Here is an 18,259-nt window from a genome sequence, read left to right as displayed (position 1 = left end):
TATGTTCCTGTCCTCTGAGGAATGTGTTGGCTCTCTTGGCAAAGTTTGACCCTCAGACCCTGAACTCACATGACTGAAATTCCACACACATACATATATTACGCTGAAACAATACACGCACTCAATGACTTTTATCTCCCCCGCCCGTACTTGGAATTAGAATCCACACCACTTTGAAATTCAGCTCACAGATAAGAAAGCCAAAAATATATGGCCGCAAACACGGGGTCAAGTCTTCCTGGAGGATGTGAAAGTCTAGCCCGGAAGATGCGCGCCGTTGGGGGGCTTGCTAAAGCGATCCCTCAGCCAAGGCGAATTGTGCCGAGCCGTGCGCTCAGCGGGCTGCCCAGCTGGGGCCCAGATGTGGCAGCTGTGTCACGCCGAGTCTGAGATGCAGCAGCAGATAAGAGCTCTGGTCGGGTCCGGGCCTCGGTTTTCGGGTCTGTTCCGCAGCGGTTCTAGCTATATGTCGCGGTTGTTGCTATCTGAACTTTGACAGCCCCTGTCATGCTTAATGCCTCACTTCCCAAATACAGCTCGGTCATCCTGATTTATATCTACCAGGTGCTTGAGTGTGCATGCAGCACTGGGATGACAGGAGGCATGTGGCCGTTTCATTAAGGCAAATGAACAAGGGCAGCAGTGTGTGCATGTGTCTGTGCAGATGAGGGACAGGAGGGGGCTGCTCTTTCTCAAATATACTTTCACACCACTGAGGCTGCCACATCATTCAGAGTGGCGAGGGGGCATTAAGAATTTATTAACACACTTTTAAAATATCACATTAGTTTATGCGTTCAGTTGTTTCATTCCTATCATTCTGTTCCCTTGATAAAATGCTGCTTTAGTCCTTCTGAGAATTTGCATTTTGACATTTGTGTGTTGTGCTCAACTGTCCAGCTGCTTTCACTCTGACCTTTTTGCCATTTGTCACAGTTCAGGGTTGTGTGCCACCAGGACCTTTCTCTTTCTCTCTCTGCCACACACACACACACCCACACAAACCGCTGACAAAAAATTGTCCCCCCCTGCACCGCTTAAATCGGAGGGGGCTTTATTGTTTTCGTTTCACGTTTAGAACTGGCTTAGACGGTTTCAGTTGTAGTCGTGTGGCAGTGTTTCCCCGGAGGTCTCTGACGAGGAATAGAACCTAGATTTAGTGCACATGAACACTTAAAATGACTAACGGGCAAACGGGCTTGTTGTCTTTAAGTCCCATTCATCCTTCTTTTCATTTGAAGACAAAATAGTAGTTTTGTTCACTCAAGGGTTTTAAGAACATTGTGGATGGATGTCGTTTGCTCTTCGTCATACAGTCATATGCAGATATCGTTCGGCAGTACCCCTCTGCGCTGCCTTTTGTAGATTTTCTGTAAAAGTTTCCTTTCGCAGTTATCACTGCACTACCAAGGAGGAACATCAGTTTGCATGTTTAACTATCTATCTATTTAACTTTTTGTTAGAGTTGCTCACAATGGTTCATAATTTGCCACTGTAAAGATTTTCCGTCTCACCAGCATGTAAAATGCATGCAAATTTACCGCCTTGGAGCAGTTGGTAATGGAGTTTTACATACCGTAAATGCTAAGTGTATTTTCCTTGAGCAGGAATGAGTGCATTCGGCATTTGATGAATGTAATACTCCTAATTACAGGCTTCACGGTGTTCAAGTGGCAAGTACTAACTGGAGATGTATCTCACTATGGTATGAAAATAACCATGCATTCAACATCATGTCCATTAAACTCTCAATAATGATGAGAGCTCTTGCGAAAAAGAAAAGAATTTAGTACCGGCCTTGCCTTTTTTCTCCTGCGGTGAACATATTTGACCATTTTCTTTGTCATTAATGACTTTAGCAAATGTCACAGAGAGAGCAAAGGTTTTGACTGTGCAAGGTCATCAAAAAGGCCCTCTAATTATTTATCCAGGATATCCTACTCTAGAATTAGAGACCAGCTCACCAATGGCTTTCATGCATTTTTTTCCCCCTAAAAAGAAATAATTTCCACTGAATGGATTCACGAGGACACCCTGTAATCCTTGGTGCATACTGTGTGTGTTTGACGTTTGTGCACGAGTCTTCTCCATCTCTCAGTATCGGTGCGTAGCGAAAAAGATAGTAATTGAGCCTTTTCCACACTTAAACACTGTGCAACTTTCCGCATCTCTGCTCTCACCCTCGGCCTCGACAGCTTCCAACCACATTAGACTGCATTTTTTGCTCATTTGGTCTTCACATGCCTCCTAAATGGGATCATCACACCGCTGAAGGTGAAGAGCGAGCCAGTAGCTCACGCTGTTGACATGGCCGCCCATGTGTTCTTTTGCAACTTGCCTTCACGTCAGCGTACAGTAGATGCTTTTAATCAATGCATTGTCGCCTTGTGGAACAGCGAGTTCTCGTGACATGTGCCCTGCAACTGGCTAGTGACCAGTTCGGCGTGTAGCCCGATGTCAGCTGCGATAGGCTCCGGCACCCTCTGCGACCCTGAACAGGATAAGCCGTGTTGAGAATGGATGTACGGTGTCCTCTTAAGAATTCTTTGTTTGTCTTATTCAAAGTGCCAGTGAGCACAATGTTTTACCAGGTGCAAGCCCGGGTCATTACCAAGGTATTTGTTTTCCAGGTTACACAAAGAGGCGTAGGATTATAGACATGTTATCCGTGCCCCCTTTCTGTCTCTCAGGGCATGATCCCTGTGCAGGACCTTAGCCAGGGTATTTTGCTTGGACACTTTTAGTCAAGGCGGTTGTTGTGTGTATATGGTAGTCCATAAAACAGTTTAGAATCAGACGATGTATAAGACGATGTTAATTTGGAGAATCAACCTATAATGTCAAAGGCATATGAAAAATATTGAACCATTTTCATTTAGACCTTTGAGATCCGTAGGCTACAATACATGTGAAAATTATGTGATTGTTGATTTTTTCCACAACCCTTGCGAGGATGAGCTGTTCAGAGAATGGATGAATATGTTGTTGTCGGTGTTCATTTTTTTAACATAATGTGTGTGTTTGTCATTTTGCTTGCCGGGAGATGATATCTTGCACATTTACCTAAACTCCACCAATAGTCATAAGTAAACCATTTTATTATTGGTCTCCTAATCAATAATGCGGCTTCTTATGGTTTAATATTTCAAGGGTATTGATCATTTTAACAACTGTGTTTGTGGTTTCCTTAACTACCATGACACTTGAAGGTGTGTGCATGTTTGAGCGTGTGGACCCACGCCTCTTTTTCTGTCGCACTCGACACATTCATGCATTTGCAATTTCATACTTCATATTTTTACTCACGCCTTGGTGATGTTTTTCAGTGCATGCTGATGTGTGCTTCGTTGACCTTGGGTTCACCCTCACTGCCACCATCATGCCGTTTCTGTGGTGAAAATGAAACTGAGTGAGTGCAAACAGAAGCTTTTAAAGCTTTTAGCATATTTCCTCTCATGAGAGAATGTTTGCTTCCAGCAGATATAAATAGGGGCAGATTTTATAATTAGTAGAAATGAAAGACCAGGGGCTCACACACTATGATCAGCTATGTTCCCTCTTCATCTCTGATTTCTCTCTCTTTTCTTCTCTCATTGTCAAGTCCTCTTGCATGTGTCCATTTCCTCTCGCTCACTTTGCTCACCGTCTCGATGAATATTGTACTTTGTAGCAATTCTCCCAAGATGTTTGTTGCTTGGCTGGAATAGTGCCAACGTGGCAGAGCGGTGTACAAAGTCGCGAGTGTCTTCCCAGAGTTTGTGCATTCCAAACCATGGGAAAGTCAGCAGTGCATGCTAATTGATGAGAAGCTCCACGTTAGACTGGAGCAAATCCTTCAATCCATATCTGTTGGGCTCAACTTGTGATGTCTGTATGTTACTAATCTAATAAGTTTTGTTTGTTTGTTTTTTCAAGTCACAACACTTTTCTCTCTCAAATATGTACACAATGGTATCGTTGTTTCTAATTTCTCATCAAAACGATGCATACAGTTGATGACTGACCTTCACGTTCATTGTTAAAACATGCAACAATTTGAAGAATTCTCTGTGAATGCTGGCAAAACCAATATATTGCACATCGGCTGTTCTCACTATCTCCTCATTGAATGAAATTATATGAGTGAAGCAACCCCCCTTTGTGCTGGTTGCTAATTGTAGGGCTTCTTGCTGTGTGTATGCTGCTTCCCTTTGCTTTGCCACCCGCCAAGTCTCCAACTCGCACGCTGTAGAACCCAGTAATTAACCCACAGTTAATTAACTACTTCTAATTACACCAGCACGGCGCTTTGATCGCACCAAAAGAAACCGGAGAAACAGCCGCGAGTAGAAATGAATCTTTGAGTTCGCCGGAAGTTGTTTTGCGTTCTGATCAGGTCTTAATCATGCAGCCATTTAAAACTAACATTGTATTACTTAAAAAAAAATAAAAATTTATTGGGATGAATCTTATGTTAGGTACACTTAGTGTGATGAGGAATGCAACAGATGATTCCCTATTAACTACGACGGCTGGCAGTAGAGCCCAGCCCTCTGCCAAGGCCAAATATTAATAATTTAATTCATTAATTAGGTCGTTTCATTGAAATCAATTTACCTCGTGACTCAACCGGCCTGAGTTTTACGTTAGTGAGCATCGTCTTGCGTACTGTAAAAATTATATTTTAAATTCTGTAAAAAAGATTGAACAAATGACAATTTAAACTTTCAGTCAGGCAACATTTGGAGAAAACAGCCTATTAATTCTGGCCTTCTAAATTGAACACCCAAAATTCCTGAATTTTGAGAGGAATTCTTGCACAGATGTTACTCCAACTTACCCGAGTGTTGCCGACCAGACCATAAGAGTTGCTGCCTTTATCTATTAATATCTGTTAAATACGGTTGTCGTACATTTAAAAAAAATACATACACTTCCTGGTGCCAGCCATTTGATAAAGGCGGTAACAACCTACGATACAATTTGAGAAAGCAAACTACAAAAATGGGACCTCCTCACTCCGTGTAGTATTTTGTTTGCTATTACTGTTCTATATAAAAAAAGTATTTATTCCTCTATAAAATAAAACAAATATTTTCTGTTAAAAGTTTTAAGCGTCCGGAAAAAAAAATTATATGGGAAATATTACATAGAATTTCATATGAGTCTGTTTTAATCACACTTTCTGTAGTGGATGAATCACACACAAAAAAAAACGATGTACATCAGAGGGATTAAATATGGGATTTGAAGTCGCCATGGCAACCTGAGCTGTCTTCTGTACATCCAGAGCTTGACGGAAGCTCCCTCGATCTCACTTCAGCTATCTCTTCAAAATACTCTGAGGTGCCAGTGAGCTCCCCCTCCCACGACCCCCTCCCTGCACTCTCTTGTAAACACCCAGCGCTGTTCTTCCCTCAGACTCAACACCACCACGGCTATTTCTGTTCCCCCACACTGATATCTCCTACTGAAGATCATTGATTTTACGGGAAGCCCTGTTTACCGGCTGAGTGCCATCGACCTGAGGTGACTTTTTGCCTCCTGCAGTCTGAACAACACTGAAGTACCTTTATGCCTGCATGAGCAAAATGGTTGAGCAAATAATTACAGCTGCAATAAACAACAATGCTGTACTGTATTTGCGTGCGGTTAATTGACACGTTCGCAGGGGTAAATCTATACGATGAAACCAACCGGAGCAGTGAGACTGCGTAACTTGTATAGGTTTATAAACACTGCCTGTTGTTACTTCATTTACAGTTCAATCACTGACCACAGCGTTAAGTACACATTTGAGAAGTACTTTGGGTACAAATAATCAAAGTACCGCCAAGAAATTATTACTTAGATACTAATGACAAAATCGGGCTTTAGACCGATCATTTTTATTTGTGAACTGCTGAAAATTAGTTACATGAGATGGAGCCCACTAAAACAAACACCTATGCAATCTGTACTGGATCTTATTAAATGTGGAGGAGTACCTTAAAGTGCCCGCTGTGTATAATAAGGAAATGTGCATTGTTGCATAATGTGCAAAATATGTGCTAACATAAGTGTGTAATCATTTTTTTTTTTTTTAGCATAAGAAATATAGAAAGCCCTTGGTGTAATTGATATACAGTATCGTGATTGAAAGGGTAAAATGTCCCAAACAGAAAGAGGCACAATTCCACAAAGGAGTAAGCTACGTGAAGTGTGACCTTTTGAGTTATGTTAAATCGTACAACACACTGATGTTTTTATCAGCCATTCATTGGAACTAACTTAACAGATAAAGCCCAGCTCCGATTTGCCTTAGGAGTACAACGGTACCCCCCATCAATGAGCATGTCCCTAGTGCAACATCAAAGGCCTTCCCCTGCTTTATCAATAAGAACCCTTCCTTCCCACATCTTCCTGTAACTTGCTTAGCGTTCACGCCATTGATTTTCCAATAAGCGCCCTTTACCCTGCGGTGGCTGGCCAAGCTCACTGAAGGCTCAGAAACCAGACACAGACACAGCATTAAACAGGGACAAAAATGCTCTTTTGCCATTGTTGCGAGTGCACCGTTGCCATTTGTTTTTTCCAGACTGAGTATTTGATTGGAGCAGTAACCAATTCCAAGTACAGATACTTGATGATGCAATTATGTCCTGCAATAGTAATGATTGTTGTCTTTTAATCGAATATTTTTCAGAAACACAAAACAAATGTTTCCCTTACAAGGCACAATTTTCACTCAAGTATAATTTTTTTTTTGAAAATCTGGTCATTACTGTAACGTGAACATCCCACTGCATGATTTTCACTTCGACTTGCTACACATTTTACTGTCATGTAGCCTGTGACACAATAATTTCAACAATTTCAGGTTCAAACAGCGGAGCACTTTTTGGAAGTGGTGCGCAGGTGTGCTTGCACACTGAAAATATAAAGATGTCCCCAGATTCTAGTGTGTAACTGCGCAAAGAATATTTCATTTTCTTTGTGATAGACAGTTTCACTCATATTGCTGTTGGCAAACGACTCATTCAAACGAACAAATCTTTTGAGTGAATGTACTGAATGCAATCACTTCTGAGGAACTGATTCGTTCCTCCTTTCTCTCTTCAGTTGAGCGCAGCCACAAACGTGTACCGCATGAGAAATTCCCCTGCAACGGTGCCTGAGTGCAAAGGGGCTCCCGACAAAGCGGTGGGTTTCCTGGGCGTCTCGGTCTCGCTCAAAATGTGCAGATGTAGATGTATCAGCACCGGTGCATTCCTGGTTGACGCTCACTTCTGTTGCTCTCGATACTCTGATGCAAAGCCGTAACTTAGCACTTGGGAGCACACATCTGGGAACAGGTCAAAAGCAACCCATGCAAGGACCCCCTTGGAGAAACAGGCTATTCTGAACAAATGGCTACTCCTTCTGAAGCGTCATCTGGCAGCATTATCATCTCTGTCCTTAGGCATTTCATCCTCATTTGTCCAGAAAACACCCACTGGTGAAAAGACTCATACCTAAACGTCGTTTTCCATTCTTGTCAAATGACCTATTCTCAAGCTTCCCTCTATCTCGTTTGTTAGCATATTGGAAAGAAGTGAAGTATGACTTTTTAGGGGGAGAAGGGGGGGTTTACATAAAGCTTTGAAGGCAGGTGGAAACAAGATTCCGCAGTGAAACAGACCCTGATATCGGCTGAGGAATTCAGCTTTTTCTTCCTTCCCACTATCTCTCATTGTGAGTTGAAGTTTGTTTGGGTTCTGTACGGTTCAGCATGAGTACAGAAGCAATGTTGACATCATCTCCAGCTTACATTCAAAGGAAATTTCTTGTGTAAATATCACAGTGTAAACCATTGTATAAAGCCAGGATAAAAAGTCACTTTTTAGTTGAACACACTTAGCACACGCAGACACCGGCCTCCTCCACTTCTTGTCTTGTCGGACCGAGTCGCTTTGTCTGTGTCTTGGACTTGTTTGGTGCCTCCTAGAGATTAAAGCTTTTCCCTCCCTTAAACAGGTGTCACTGAGCCAGGCACAGTCTCAGAGACAAGCATTATATCATCGAGCCCATCTGCGACTTACTGTCTCCAGACAATCCCATAGCTCATCAGTAACCACTGCGCTTTATTGAATTACACCATCTTGATTTTAAAGGCCAATTCTGTTTTCTGTAAGCAGCGGATGCAACCATAGTGGTGTAGCACTGAAAAAGTGCCACCCTGTACACTTCTTATTGCGTCAAATAGTTTATACTGGAGCGGGAATGACGGCTATTCTGTATACTGTAAATACAACAACGATTACCACTTAATTCCAACTCATCAGGGAACCCTTGGAGGTCAATAGCTACGTTCCCATTGACACACTTGAGACAAGTGACGCACTGACAATCTGGTGTTGATTTGAGCAGTCATTTGTTTAAAGCACTATTATGCGATTATCGTTATTGCAGAAATTGATCGGGAAACAGCGGCGCATCTTGTGGATGATATTTCGTTCAGTCCTGTAGGTGGCAATACATGCATTACAAAGTAGTTAACAAATTATTCTGATCATTTAATTCATGAATGCATAATTTCAAGAAGCGTTCCTGTCTACTAGACATGTAGAATTTTTGCAGCGTTCCTCTCAATTCCCTTTTCCCATTAGTTTGACTGCGTGTGAAGCCCATAGCTGCTTATTAATCCAGTGGATAATAAATGCCCACAAGTAGTTCCCACATTCAATAAGGCCGATATCCCAAAATCATATTTTGCCACATTAAGCAAGATGGGCTGAAAAGCCTGACAGTGTGTTTTTATTCAATTCAGGGGCCATGGTTGTGAACTCGTGTCGAGTGTAAACAAAATAATAATGAACCGAACCATACAAATAATATCAGTTTTTGGCTTCACTCGCTTCATCATTATTGAAAGTGTTCTGTGCACTTACTGCATTTCTTTGTTATTCTTTCCATGAATTCCATCTTATGCCTTTGCCCTCACAATATTCAGTGTTATTGCTGTACGTGGATATTTTTTGTATGAATGTCTGAGAGGTTTCAGGTATGTTGTGTGGGTGAGAGGCTCATCAGACATTCATGAAAAGTGAGACAGACATTATCAATCTCTCCTCTCCCTCACTGCTTGGATGTGGGGGTAGACTCCACTGCTAAAATTTGCATCCATAAGTAAATAAGTAAATAAATCAAGTGCAAGCAATGAATGTGCTAATCAGCCGGGGGATGACGGCAGGCCTGGTGCTGGGAAACTTTGCTCATGTAATATGCAGCACAGGGGGGTTAAAGGGCAGCACAGAGTTATTGGTTTTAGCCCGATTGCCCCCTTTAATCAATGCTAGCTGCATCCTTTAATAAAAAGTATTAGCTCAGCAGTATGGAGAGTTATCATTTTATCTATTCTGTGCTCTACATTGAAGGCAGTGTTGGGCCTCTGTGGTGCTCAGGGCATAGCCAGATCCCAAAAGCTCAGCTACCATTTATTTGTTCAAGGATGGGGGATGGTTGTATTGTTGAGTCAGGAGGTTGAACTGTGAGAGGCAAGATCATAACACAGCCGCAGTCAAGTCTAAATTTTTGGCGGATAGAAAATTCTTTGATTGCTGTAGTTAATACGCGTCTCAAAATTTCCATTTTGAAGTGTAAATGGTGATACGGTTACGAATTTTAATTTTAGCCGCAGTTTTCACTTTTTCTGCAGGTTATGTAAATGTTCAAAGTGCTGATATCTGACATCTATTTGATCCATTACACTTTGCTGTTTCTCCTTTTTTTGAGTGCAAGTTAATTAAAAATAGATGTAGGATTTTGCAGCATATAAGATTAAGAATGTTGTTCAGAAGATGAAGATAAAAGATGCTACCTTCCTGGTATGGCAGGAAGATGAATCATTCTATTGTTTCAGTGGATAACTTTGTGTAATGAGCACTGACATTTTCTAGAATACTTCTAGAGAGTAAATAGTACATTACATGGTTTATATGGGTTTCACTGACTCTTGCTCCTTTGCATCTAACGGAAATGTGTCTTTTTTTATGTGTCTTCAGGCCTGGATGCGATGAACGCCTCATGTAGGCATCAGCATGGACAGCTGTGAGTCTCCCGTGTTTTCTGGGACAGACGATGGGCTCAGCTCCTCCCAGCAGCAGCAGCAGCGGCAGCAGCAGCAGCAGCAGCAGCAGCAGCAGCAACCTCCACAGCCCTGGAACGATCACCCTAGCTTGCAGCTTCCTTGCGCCAACCAGGCCGCTTCCCTGGACCCGCTGTCCTTTTCTGCTCCTTATCCTTCTCAATCCGAAAACCCTTGTGCTCTTCATGACGAGGTGAGGGAACTGCAGTCTCTGCAGTCCCAGCCAAAACAAACATCCAGCCAGGCTCACCGGGATAACCCTGCCACTGGTCAGCTGCATTCCAAGAGAGAGGGCCGAGAGGGAGAGGAGCGGGACGGATTGAGCTGTGGAGAAGAGGAAGAATCGGAGGATTTGGACGAAATGGAAATCGACAGCTGTTTCCCAAGTCTTCAACCCTTTCCCGGGGTAGTGATGGCTCAAGGCGCAGGGGGCATGCCCACTCTTCTGCGTCATCAGCCCGCACAAGGGCGAGGTGGGCCTGAGAGTGGAAGTGAAGAAGGAGAGGAGGAAGAGGAAGAGGAGAGTAGTGATGTGGAGAACTTGGCTGGAGAGATCGTCTACCAACCCGATGGCTCCGCCTACATTGTTGAGAGCCTCAGTCAGCTCATCCAAAGCGGTGGGAGCATGGTTCCCAGCCTGCTTCCCACAAACTCTCTCGCTAGTGGGGGAAAATCCGGGGAACCGGCCGGGACATCATCCTCGGTCTACCCTCAGATCATCAACACGTTTCACATAGCCTCATCCTTTGGGAAGTGGTTTGGCAATTCAGATCAAGGTTTCTCCAATACCTCATCCATGACAGGCCTCAGTCCTGTCCTGCACAGTTTTCGTGTCTTTGATGTGCGGCACAAAAGTAACAAGGATTACCTTAACAGCGATGGGTCTGCCAAGAAGTCCTGTGTATCCAAAGATGTTCCTAACAATGTGGATTTTTCCAAATTTGATGGTTTGGCCCTGTATGGCAAGGGTAAGCCTATTCTCATGTGTTTTCTCTGCAAGCTGTCCTTTGGTTACGCGCGTTCCTTTGCCACCCATGCTGTCCATGACCACCGCATGACGCTGTGTGAGGATGAACGCCGTCTATTAGGGGACAACCATGCATCTGCTATCATCCAGGGGATTGGAAAAGACAAAGAGCCCCTCATCAGCTTCCTGGAACCAAAAACTAAGGGCACTCCTGTGCCACCTCCCCTGCTTCCGATGAACTCTGGCCAGAGCTTTTATGGCACGTTTAGTGGTGTCCATTTGGAGGCTGGAAGCAGCAGTGGAGGCAGCGAGACCCTCCTGAACAAAGACTCTGACTCTAGCCTCCAGCAGCAGCAGCAGACGCAGCAAACCCCGCTAAGCTCTGTCTTGTCTCTTGGAAGGCTGGGCACTCCCAAAGCACCCACTCTTCCCTCAACCCCAGGCTCTGCCAAAGACTCCAGTGCCCCGTCTTTACATGGGGGGAGAACAGAGGAGCCTACCGGGAACGAGTTGGCTTACAAGGGAAATGATGGGGCCAGCGAGGGCCTTGGCAGTACGACAGACCTCGCTAGCCAGGTGGGGGGTTCAGAAGAAGAGGAAGGGGAACCGTTATTAGGGGAAGAAGATGAGGTGGAGGCAGAAGGCACTGTGGTGACCGGTGGTGTTAATAGTAGCAGTGGTGGAGGTGATGCAGGGGAACCAGCTATCTCAAACCAAAGCATTTCCAAATCTCCTTTATTAATGCCTAGTAGCACTCTCCAGCCTTCTGCCTGCACCCCTGCGGTCAGTTACACGCGAAACAGTAAATCCCCTGCTTCCACTTCTTCCTCTGTCAAGGAGGAGGTTTCAGCTACAGAAGGTGGGGGGAGAACCTCAGAGCTCCCTCTGAGCTTTAACTGCCAGGGAACTACCGTTCCCATGGCAATGGCAGCAGCCAATGTCAGAAAGAGTGAGGAGGACACTGCTGGCACTTCTTCCTCACCTCTATCCTCCAACGCTGCTGCTGATGAAAGTGCCAATCGAGATAGTGCCACAGCTCCAGAACCAAATGATTGCCCGGCTGAGGAAGAGGAGGAAAATGGATCCCTTCTGCAGCAACACCACATGCACCACCATCATCATCACCTGCATTCATCATTGCATGGCCACATTCACCCCCAACCCAGCGGTTCCTGTGACATAACAGGGGTGAATGACTGTTCACAGAACCATGGGCCCGGTGGCAGTGGAGGAACTGGGGTGGAATGCCCTAAATGTGACACCGTTCTAGGTTCCTCGCGCTCTTTGGGTGGTCACATGACCATGATGCATTCGCGTAACTCATGCAAGACACTCAAGTGTCCCAAATGCAACTGGCATTACAAATATCAACAGACTTTGGAGGCTCATATGAAAGAAAAGCACCCAGATTCTGGAGGCTCTTGTGTGTTCTGCAGCAGCGGTCAAAGTCATCCTCGTCTGGCGCGTGGAGAAAGCTATACATGTGGATACAAACCTTTCAGATGTGAGGTATGTAACATATTCAACTTTTTAAGGAGATGGTAAAAAGTCCGGGGCTGGGGGCGTATTAGCTATTTGGTTGTCCTCAGGCGGTGCAGTTCAGAGATCTTTGTGCAGTGGAAATTCAAGTGACCAACTCATTTTTATTTTCCTGTGCTCTATGATGGCAGCAAGCTCAGCTTACTTCACATTAGACAGCAGCTTGACAAAGGGTGAATAATTGTTTCATCAAAAAAGAGGCTTCAAGGTGCTTTAGGGACTGCTGTTCAAATAATGCAGTGTAACAACCTTATGCTCTCTTTATTCATATGTATACATAATTACTGTATGTTTTCATAAAGTATAGTCTTATGAATTAATATTTGTCCTCATTATTATACACATTACACCAGGTTTTGTTGTTTTGAGGGGAGGCTGGAATGCATCGAGGGCATTTCCATTCATTTCTATAGATAAATATGATTTGAGACACAAATGTTTTGAGTTAAAGTCATGGTCTTGGAATAAACAAAATTCACATCTCAAGGCACGATTGTATTTGCTTGTATTGATTCATATGTGATTGGTTTGCCTATGTTCTCCAGGTATGTAACTACTCAACAACCACTAAGGGGAACCTAAGCATCCACATGCAGTCAGATAAACACCTAAACAACATGCAGACACTGCAGAACGGAGGCTCAATCGGATCGGCGCAGGAACAGGTGTTTGGACATGGCCCGGGAGGCGTGGTGGCCGTGCCCTCTGTGACCCAGGCCGGGAGCCACCACCCGGCCCACCACCACCCCACGCAGTCCTCCGCCCATGTAAGTGGACCGTGCGGTGCCCCCTCACCGACCAAGCCAAAGAGCAAACCGACTTGGCGCTGTGAGGTATGCGACTACGAAACCAACGTGGCGCGGAACCTCCGCATCCACATGACCAGCGAGAAGCACATGCACAACATGATGCTCCTCCAGCAGAACGTGACTCAAATGCAACACGGCCGACTGGCGCTGGGAGCTATGCCCTCGCCCTCCGAGGCTGAGCTCTACCAGTATTACCTGACACAGAACATGAGCCTACCGCCAGGCCTCAAGATAGACCCAACAGGACCTGAGGCCCAGTTCCTAATGGGTGGCTTTCCTTTAGATCCCAGCATGGCTGCCTTGACCCCTGCACTGGGTGAGTTTGTTCTCTAATTAAATGTCTCTTGCACTGCTAAATCACCACAGTCCTTATGTAATTAGTATCTAGGTTTACCTCTATATGGAGCAAATGGCATTTTCTGTTCCACTTGAAAGTTCACCACCTAATCAAAATCTAAATTTACGCTTAAATATAGCTCAAGCTGTGTTTGCATTTTGATACCTGAAAAGGATTTTGCAGAAATGTTTGTACAATTGCTTTTCAGCTCTTTTTATTTAAGCATCTCGAGCTTCTAATTCAATCCCCCAAATATGTTGGGTCTGTTCTTGTGTATTCCGGTTTATTATTTTATTTCTATTTATTATTTTATTTACTTTGCGATAACCAATTTTCCTGTGAGCACAAGGTTAACGAGTTGGGGCAAAATTTCTTTTCCATTACTTTCCCCCCAAAAGACAGCACATTTCAGCCTTTTTATATCATTATTCCCAAAATGCTGCTGAAGCTGACAATTTAAGTTTCTATTTCCCCCCCCCCCCCCGATTTTTTTAATTATTCACCAGCTAGTGTAGTTATGTACATATTTTATCATGGCCAAAGAAGGAAGGTTAGAGGGCTCAGCACGGGCAATTAACCACCACAGCAGCATGTTTGCCGTTCCCGTTACAACCCCACAGTTTGTGCAGACTTGTCTGCAACTGTTGCCAATTCAAAGACACAAACAGGAATTGATTGCTGTGACTAATGTTTTTCCCTCTCCACCATCTGGTTCATTTTCCTGTGAGGTGTGTTCTAATAAGCATGTTACTAGGGAGGCAAGGATGACACACACAAGGTTCGTAAATGTCAGTAATGTCATCCCTGCACCCCCCCAACACATAACGCATAAAAAGAATCATACGACTGTATGGTATGAGACGTATAGTTAGGGTTTGGTGAGAGGTGTAACTTCATCCACTCCCTGCCCGAGAATGATTATTCCCAGCACTTAAATGATGTCGAACAAGGTGATGGTGCGTGAGAGAGCTGAAAAGAGGAAGGGCTGACATTAGTTTTGGGAAAACAATTACACATCTGTTTACCAGAGCATTGATTTGGGAAACATAGCTTTAAACAAACAACAAAGAGGGGAGTCGGGGTGTGAGCCTGGTTTGGGGGGGGAGGCTCGATGGGATACCTTTTTGACTTTGGTCTATTTCCCTGAATTTTTTTCCTGTGGATGAATGAATAAATTGCTTAATTACTTATGTTCTTTACTAAAGACTGCTTGAATTTTAGAATTGTATGTGTTTATTTTTTAACAACACCAGCGTGCAGTCATGTCAATGTTCATTTTACAGTCCAATAATGCGCAGTGTAAATAATGAGGTGAGCTCAAAAGTTGCACCTAGGAAAGGATGCATGGGAACAGACCCATTTACAATATTATTCCACTGTACAACCGAAAATAGGAACGCTTACATCGGCAACAAATGAGCGCTTGTTATTGAGACACAACTTGGTCTTTGAGCCAAATTAAAATTTCTTAAACTTGAAATATGTTGAGTTTCATGATGAATTTTCAAACTGTCTTCATTTTCCACTTCTCATATTTTCTCCTTGTCTGTCTGTTTCTACACATCCAAGTAGGTGGGGACATCCCGATGGATATGCGCCTGGGCAGTGGCCAGTTGGTGTCAGAGGAGCTAATGACCTTGGGAGAAAGTCTATCACAAACCAGTGACCCTTCGCTCAAGCTCTTCCAGTGCGCTGTGTGCAACCGCTTCACCACCGACAACCTGGATGTCCTCGGCATCCACATGGGGGCTGAGCGCAGCCTGCCCGAGGAGGAGTGGCGTGCCGTGGTGGGCGACTCTCATCAGTGCAAGTTGTGCCACTACACCACTCAACTCAAGGCCAATTTCCAGCTCCACTGCAAGACGGACAAGCACGTTCAAAAGTACCAGCTTGTGGCCCACATTAAGGAGGGAGGCAAAGGCAACGAATGGCGACTGAAATGCGTGGCCATTGGCAACCCGGTACACCTGAAGTGCAACGCTTGCGACTACTACACCAACAGCTTGGAGAAGTTGAGGATGCACACAGTCAATTCCCGACATGAGGCTAGCCTCAAACTTTACAAGGTCAGTGGTCCTCTAACTGTTTCATTTTATTCACACTAAGCAAAAAGCCACGATGCACCGAAATATCCGCAATATGTGAAATTCTTAAAAACCTGCGATGCTGAGACGGACCGCGAAATAGCGAGGGATCACTGTAGTCCAAAAGCTACGCAGTCATGGCATTTTTGGTCATACCCTTGCTGGTCGCTCAATAGAATGAAGGCCACATTGCTTCCATGTGAGGAACACAGCAGACAAAGCTGCTCTTAGATGTGGGGTGGATCACTTGGAGACGAATGAAGAAGTGCGAGTAGACAGAGGTTTGGTGCTAATACTCCCCAGAGCAGGAGAGGCTGAATCGTTCTCGACAGCCGTATTGATTTTTGCTGGACTTGGAGCTTCACCTTCTCCTCTAATCATTCCATAATAGCCAATGGATGAACACTCTCCGAACAAATGGCCATAAATCTAACAGCCCTGATTCCACTTAGGTACCTATCCTGTGAGTCTGCGGTTTGACCACTCCACACTTAACCCAAACTGGCACATCCACACGTGTAGAATAAGCACACACAACAAATCACAGACACATAACACATCCTTTCTGTAAGTCATTACATACGCTGCAATTTATTCTTAGACAAACAGTATATATATATACATATATATATATGTACTGTTTTTATATATGTATATAGGTATATATGTATGTATATATGTATGTATGTATATGTATGTGTATATATATATATATATATATATATATATATATATATATATATATATATATATATATATATATATATATATATATATATATATATATATATGTATGTATGTATGTATGTATGTGTCTTCTCATATGTTGACTTGATTTAATGTTCACTCCCTTGCCTGAAGTGGTTCTTTTACAGAAAAGTTTTAATTTGTCTGCTTTTTTATATAGGTTTATTTTATAGTATATTTTAACAAGCACAAATTAAAAGGCATGTGAGCAAATGTGCTGTCCAATCACATTAAGAGCTCAATTTCAAATGGTCTGCAAAGCCCCTCGAAAGGACCGTCCATAAAATAATTCTGCTTTATGAATACTTTATTGCAACCACTGGCATAGTAAGCACTGCTCCTGTCTCTGAGGCCTTTACACCGAAACAACATGAGAGAGAAATCAATGTTCATGGTTTGGTTAAAGGGAAAGGTGAGAGACAGGCTCCAGCTAAAGTCATCAAAGAGGTCCAGGGGACGAGGAGGCGGAGGCTAGTTTGGCCTGTAAAAATAACAGGAAAATCCCCGGGCTCACATGCACCTCAAGAATGCATAGAGCAATGAGTAAGGAGTGTCTTCAGCTTGCATAGACAACATGTGCCAGACTTACCCTGGCCCACATTCTAATGAGAGTCTTGCATTCAACCAGATTAGATTCTGGCAACCTCTCTGTCCTCCTCACACCTTTTGGGAGGGATGGATTGCTTTTGTTGTCCCGGTGGATGTACCGTGCACTTTATATTACATTATATGTGTGATTTCCTCTGCAGCAAGCCCAAGAGAAAAAGAGAGCCAGATTTTCTTCTGTGTCTTTTTCCGCTCAAGTTTTTAAGAGAAGACATATGTCATAGCGCTGCTTGGGCTGTGGAGGGATTAAATATGTACAACACATCTAGGAATGATCATTTTTATGACTTAAGCCTCTTACGTTGGCTCCATGTTTCTTAAAACCAGTGAATCTTCAGGGTAAAACTGTCCAGAACTCACCTGCATTCTCACCCAGTGATGATCTCATAAGCCCGCCTCAAACCTCAACCAAACTCAAGAAGAAGAAAAAACAACACATACTTGTTGACAAGTATTATTTTATGACTTGGCATTTTATGACTCACAAACATGATTAGCGGACAACAACTACATGGTTCTAAGACCTCTTGGCAGCACTGACCCTGCACTTGGTGTCACAGTCTTCGCACTGTTGAATTTATTGTCCTGGTGGCAATACTGGCAGACACAAACCTATATTAGCACCACGCCTGTAACCCTTCACTTGGCATTTCATCCAGGCACAAAAAAAGGAAAATCCCCACGCATCTACTCCTCCCTAAATAAATCTGATACAAATAGCTAAATTTTGAAAATAAATCACATCAGCATAAACAGTGTAAGATGTGGGTGCCGTGTGAGATATGTTGCCAGAATCAAACTGGTTTGCATTAAACAGGCCCTTTGTGTGCACAGCTCTATATAAATTGGAGCCTATAATTACTGGAATTAAAAAGGGAGGTTGAAACCTAGAGCTAAGCTGCATGGGATAATTTGAGAGTCTGTGGTATGTGGCCCATATTAGGGCTTTCTAAAAATATCAACCCCACCACCTCATGTATTGGAATGTTCCAAAAGACCACAGAAACATCCAGCAAGTTACCCTAACCGCACACTTTGGGGGGGGGGATGACTTCTTCTGTCCTCTCTGATGACAGATTCCATTCT

The 18,259-nt window shown here is 43.6% G+C and overlaps 1 protein-coding gene across 6 annotated transcripts in view; it reads left to right on the top strand.

The window, feature by feature from the left end:
* The window catches only part of zfhx3b (zinc finger homeobox 3b), a 292,407-nt gene that overhangs the window by 197,559 nt on the left and 76,589 nt on the right, over positions 1-18,259 (top strand). For 3 of the 6 annotated variants that reach the window (XM_088370361.1, XM_088370366.1, XM_088370363.1), the window contains 3 exons: positions 10,002-12,560; positions 13,136-13,715; positions 15,306-15,802. In XM_088370361.1, coding sequence (XP_088226487.1) covers positions 10,038-12,560; positions 13,136-13,715; positions 15,306-15,802 — 3,600 coding nt within the window. In that variant the 5' untranslated portion in view covers positions 10,002-10,037. Of the gene's footprint in view, positions 1-3,326; positions 3,410-10,001; positions 12,561-13,135; positions 13,716-15,305; positions 15,803-18,259 lie in introns of all 6 variants that reach the window. The other 3 variants (XM_088370362.1, XM_088370364.1, XM_088370365.1) reach the window with 2 other exon arrangements.

Source organism: Syngnathus floridae, chromosome 3 (genome assembly GCF_059516105.1).
Source record: "Syngnathus floridae isolate MCC-2025c chromosome 3, RoL_Sflo_1.0, whole genome shotgun sequence".
Lineage (NCBI taxonomy): Eukaryota > Metazoa > Chordata > Actinopteri > Syngnathiformes > Syngnathidae > Syngnathus > Syngnathus floridae.
This window is presented reverse-complemented; position numbering and strand designations above follow the sequence as displayed.